This window comes from Buteo buteo, chromosome 18, assembly GCF_964188355.1.
Source record: "Buteo buteo chromosome 18, bButBut1.hap1.1, whole genome shotgun sequence".
Classification (NCBI taxonomy): Eukaryota; Metazoa; Chordata; class Aves; order Accipitriformes; family Accipitridae; genus Buteo; species Buteo buteo.
The window spans coordinates 14032356-14038355 of NC_134188.1; the positions used below are offsets into that span (position 1 = coordinate 14032356).

The 6000-nt window shown below is 39.2% G+C and overlaps 1 protein-coding gene across 4 annotated transcripts in view; it reads left to right on the forward strand.

Annotated features, from left to right (window-relative positions):
* Positions 1–3532, forward strand: part of PDGFD (platelet derived growth factor D) — a 148560-nt gene extending 145028 nt beyond the window's left edge. For all 4 annotated transcript variants that reach the window (XM_075050023.1, XM_075050022.1, XM_075050025.1 and 1 more), the window contains one exon: positions 300–3532. In XM_075050023.1, the coding sequence (XP_074906124.1) occupies positions 300–434 (135 nt within the window). In that variant the 3' untranslated portion in view covers positions 435–3532. The remainder of the gene's footprint in view (positions 1–299) is intronic.
* Positions 3533–6000: the final 2468 nt, after the last annotated feature.

Genomic DNA, 6000 nt, shown 5'->3' on the forward strand with positions numbered 1-6000 from the left:
AGCCAAAGGAAACATGCTTGATAATTTGCATGCAAAAGAGCAACGCTGGACATGGTTAGGGAACTGCATGATATAAAGATACCTGATGTAGGAAATAATCCAATCTGTCAAAGCTCCAGGACAAACAGTACAGCAGGATGTCACAGAGTGGAAAAAAAAAGCTGGAAGTAAAACAAAAATGTGTCCAAATTAATGCTGGTCAGGGCCATTAAGGGCTGTTTGTGCCCTCAGGGTCCCAACACTCTCCTCAAATCTCTAACAGTGTTTTCTAATCAATGCATTTCTATTGATCCTCCCAGGTCCTGAAATTCGTCCCTGAGGCTGGGCATACCAGAAGAAAAGGCAGAACCAGGAACAACATGGCCTTAGTAGATATACAGCTGGATCACCATGAGCGTTGTGATTGTATCTGCAGTTCAAGACCACCCCGATAAAAAAAAAAAAAAAAGGAAAAACCAAGACACACTAATTGCAGCTTACCAGACGTTTACTTTTAAGCAGGATTGCTCTGCGGACCTTTGCTCACTAATCATTTGAACTTTGCTACTAGCCTGCCTTTGCAATCAGCAAAAATGATCGCTGTGTTTCAGCATAGCTGTGCTGATTAGTGCCATGGCAGCTAAACAAGTATATCATAGATTTATGTATTGGCATCCAAGAATATAGGATTATGGTTATCTGTAGCTAGATTCTGAGGGTTAAGATTTTCAAAGCTCACTTACAGTCCTTAGGCACACAATGCCCACTGAAATTAAACACCAGTTGTGTAGGTATTTCTGGTAGCTGGCAATGAAATAGCATTGTGTTTCTGTTTCTCACTCACCAGTTCCTACACTCAAATTCTGCTGCCATTTCTACCTGCTCCGCTCTCTTGACAGTCAGTAGGGTTTTGTGGGTACAAATGAAGAAAGAATTTGAGCCTGTATGAGTGTAAAATGGTTTGTCCCGCTCCAAGAGGGAACTTCCCAGCGTTCCAGCCCAATAGAGTGAGATGTAATGATGAAATAACACACCAATAAAGTCAAATCTCACTGTTTGTACTCAAGCAGATTGTGTGCTGAAATTAGTAGATGCTTTGCATAAGCTGGGACACTAGTGGTGGTAGGGGGGTGTGGAGGCTGGTACTTTTGCCACAGTGACTCCATGGAAGCCATCACCCAGGCGCTTCTGCTAGAGGGGGCTCCTGCTAGGTCCCCAGGTAAATCCCTGTGGGCTGGGGTTGATTCTGGTCTCTACCTACCTGGGCTGAAGTCCTGCCCCTTGCCCAGAGCTGCCAACAGTTGCCCAGGAGGACCCCCCTCTAGAAGAAAAGGGAGAGACAGTCCACCCTTTGTATCCTCCTCACTGCAGTTTGAGGAGTGCCATGTTTCCCCATGCAGGCGATGAAGATAGGGCACTTGTTTGTTGAAAATATTGATTTGTTTTGCAGTTGTGTTTTTGGAAACAAAACTGTGCTTGAGATTTAATTATCATTATTTGCTTTGGGGTTGGTTTGTTTGTTTGTTTGTTTGTTCGTTTTAAATATGGATTATTAGAACCTTGTCATATATGCATTAATCTTAGTTATCTGAGGTTAGTTGTCTCATTTCAGCTCTGTGTATTGCTATGGTTAAACTGTTGGCAGTGAATTTCTTTTTGATTGCATTTTGCTGAGGCATATTAACTCATTAAGCAATGTCTGTCTGTCATAGAAAATGTGCATCATTTATTAACTTCCAGAAGATTATTATTAAACACCATCTCATAATAAAATAAGCACTTTTAAAGCTATAGCATAGCTTCCTATGCCTTTTAAAATATTATGAAAGTGCTCTAGATGAAAAAAAGGAAAAATAAAATCCTTCCAAACTAGCTTTAAAGGTTTTTAAATGCTGCTTCAAAAGTGTAAAATACAGGCAGACTTAAGTCTGACAAAGAATTGGAGTTTTGATCATGAATGTAACAGAGGGAATGGGGCGGCACGTTTAATGGCTAAGGTTTTATATTTAATAGCAGCTGCATCAATTCATCTTGTTTGTGTTGCCTATTGTGTTTCTGTCTCTCTGAAAGAGTAAAGTAGTTTGACAATAGTGTGTTATAATTAGTGGAAACTGGCATGTGCTATCATATAGTATTCAGAGCCTTCAAGCCAGTATGTTTTAGCAATCTACAGTTTTGTTACAAAAGCGCCCTAATGTTCTGACTTATCCTTTTTATCAGCTCAAGTATTTTATAAATGCTCTTTTATAATTTTAGCAAAACTTTACTGAAACAGCCCTTAGAAATGTTGTGTTACTTTCTTTCCTGTACTTCAACCTTTGAGATTCAAAAAGTGTGGGGTTTTTATTATTTATATTAATTTTTCCTCTCTGGCTCCCAGATGTCTATTTAAAAATGCTCCTGAATGCTGACTTACGAAGTGATTCATCATTTTTCAAAGCAATTCACATTAAAAGAACAGCACTGTAACTTGTTTTGTAGTTCAGGAGTGTTTAAAGAAGACTTCATTCTTTTTCTGTTTCTAGCTTAATAACAAGATTGATCCAGCCCTTCCATAATTTTTAGCTAATTTTGGAAGAAATTTGCATGCGAGACATGGGCAGTATTGATTGTTTTTGAGACAGTGCACTCCAGTGTATATTCCTGACTGAATTATGCCCAAATGATGCCTAAGCACTCTGGCCTCATAGTTAGCATTGGTTGTAGGAACCATCAGTTTCATATGGCTTCATGCTTTAAGTGGTCCTTTAATTCCCACCCCGCAGGGGAAGATGTGCACCAAGCATCCACTGTGCCTGGTGCCTCCCACTCACCTCTGCCTGCTGGTCCAGTTTCCAGTCCAGTCCAGCCCTGTGTTAGGAGGGGTATTTACATCTCCTAATTTGAGGGATCCAGCCTTGTGTGGAAGCCTGAGTTACTGCTAAAGGCAATTGGGTGAGAGAGGCTCTTCCAAAGTGTGCCTTAGCCCCTAGGTTGAAATTGGCCAATGTGGGAGCTTTTCTTTCTCTCTTTTGACTATATAGAGAGATCAGAAATCTCATCTGGGCATCTAAGTGAGATACACAAAGGTGGATGATATGAATACTTATTTTAAAGACTGAACAGCTAGTAGTTTAACTAACTGAATTAGAGGCAGCAGTGGCTGCCAGGGTCCAGCAGAAAAATTCAGCTGTAAAGTGGTATAATAGGGATTACCCTCTTGCTTAATGTTGGGTTCACTTTCTTAAATACAGGCTAAACTTGTCACAAAACTTAAAGCATTACTCCTGGGACACTTAATAATGAATGGAACCAACCACTGCTTCATGATGCCATCTGCCATACAGATAGCATGCTCCTGGCCAGTGCAGGAGAGTCAAGGGTGGGCTTTATGTTGCAGTGTGGGGATGATAACATACATGTGAACTAAGAAAAACTCCCCAAATCCCAAGCCCCATGCTGCAATGACCCTGGTGAGACCAAATACCAGCAAAACTTTTCCTTTCTATTTATTAGCAGAAAATGCAGAGATGTTTTTCCATACCTTTACTGTCTCTTTTGTCTATGTAATAATTATTATGTTGTTTACATACTATTTTAATTTAAAAAGCAAAGCTATTAAAAAAACCTAATCTGATTCATTTTTATTGGTGGAATTGGAACCTCCCAAAATAAATACATTTTCAAAGGAAATTCAGGAAGATTCCTAATTTCAAACTGCTCACTAGCTTTTTATTTACTGTATTCTTCTGGGATAAAGCCTACTTTCTCAAGTGCAATCTTTATTTTTTTTTTTGTTATCTCAGTTAAATGCAGCTTTCCTAGCAGTATTTTTTACTTTATGCAGTATGTAATGTGTCTTATCTTGATGAAAAAATAAATACTGCTTTTGAAAGAAGATATGCTGAGTGATTATTCAGAATTCAGATGAACTAAAACCCCTGATTTACTGGAAGACATTTCCACACTATGACACCATCCGTGCTAGGTCTCCTGGTGAATTTTGGCAGTCATTCACAGGAGCATCAGGGAAGTACCAGAGTGCAGTTTTGGGATAATCGACTTTGAACCCCCAAGCTGGAAGAGCTGACAGCTTCCTTGTAAAGCAGTAGCAGTGTGACAGCAGCACAGGATTTTGGATAGCCAGATTAGGGCACTCCCCCAGACTCAGTTGTGGTCTCAGCCCCCGTAGGCTTGGCTTGGCTCCAGCAGAGATGTCTTCGCTTGCCCTACTGAAGTTGCTCCTTACTGGCAAAGGAAGCTCCTGCTGAAGCTCCACATCTCACCTGAACCAGGACAGAGCTAAGCATCCAATTGCGGTGCGCAGGGCAGATGGAGGAACATAAAGCCTCTCAAGATGGGGAAATTTAATCTACGCTTGTGAGTTCAGGCATTTCCTCCAGCTTTGGCAGAAGCAAATTTTGTTGTGTTGCATCTGGAACATAACTTTCATAGCTTTGATAACTTTCAGTTTAAGGTTCTTCTGTTAAGCTTAAGCTAAAGATGCCTTAGGCCTTCACTGGATCTTGGACTGAATAAGGTAATGAAATTTTTGCCAAATTAATTCTTCACTAGCTAGATGCCCTGTCTGATAAGGGAAATACAGATAGCATACAGTCTGGCAACCCAGCTTTGCAGCCTGTCCTCATGCATGTGCACCTTGCTTTGTACAGTAGTGCTACCAACCTGGAACTGTCAGCTGTTCAGATGAGCTTATTTGCCCCCTTTGGTTTGGTCCTTGCTACTCAAAGAATTTACATATCTTTTTTTTTTTTTTTTCCTCAAAAAGGCAGTCAGAAGAGACATTTCCTAACAAAAGAAGTGGTTCTCTTGTGTGCAGTGAACAAGGACATACTTAATGGGTGGAGGAGAAATTTTTTGCTCTTCAGACATGCACTGTATACCCTGTGTAGACAGCAGCTCAGCAATTGCTGAGTATTCAAGGATGGCATAAAGCTCCTCCCATCTGGCATTGCTATGTGCCTATATAACTAATGGCTAGCTAACTTTATCAGTTTGTCCTTGTGCTCACATGAGTGAAAGCTTTTATAAATCTGCAATATGAAAAGTAGCTCTGTGTGTCTTCAGCTAAAGAAGTATATGGTTCTTGAGGTCATTCAGGAACTCACCATCAACTTTTTATAAAAACAAATGTATTTTTTAAACATTCTTCCTGTTTTTGAAGAACGCAGAATCTTCTTCTAGCTGAGTTTAAGATCTGTAACAGCTGTAAAAATACTTCTCTGCAAATTAATTTAGAATTTCCCTTGCTCTTTTCTGGACTGCATTGCCCAGTCACATGCTGTAATGCAAATTTAACAGATGTCCAATTTGTACTTATTCTCCCAGGGACTCCAGTGCAGCAGCTAATGAAAATGCAGAAATTAATATTCTGGTTTCTCATTCTAGGAACTTTAACTTTGCTTATTGATAGTCTTGGTCAAATATCCTGAAATACATAGCATTCATTATTTATCTGGTCATTCATTGATGGGCCTTGAAAATCTGCCTTAAGTGTTGAAAGTGCAAATTCGATTTTGCATTTCTTTTCAAAGACTTCCTCAAGAAATGGGGTTTCCAAACCAGCAAGTATTCTGCCATGAATAGTAGAAAGGAAGTATTCTAGGTTTTAGACTATCTTCTAAAACTGATTTGACTTAAGACTTGGTCTGAAATTTCTTTATAGGTAGTGAAAATGATATGTTAAAACTGAATTTATAAAACCTGATTTTTGAAACCGAGTTTCCAAACATGATTTATGTATTGCATGTAGAAAGTTGCTGTGGCACAGGCATGCTTTAATAAAAATGGAACTAGTTGTGTAATAACAGTTACTGTACTAAATGCTTCATTTTCAAGCTGACAAAGGATTTCTGCTTCAGTTGAAAGAATTTCAGTTTCAGATTCAGTGGTAAGAGAACAGAGTAAAAAGAACTAGGTACGTTTCAAATATTTTGATATAAAGGGTGAGGACATAAGAAAAAAACCTTAACTTTTATTCCTTGCATTTTATTAGGTAAGTAATAAGAGCAGACATCTTAA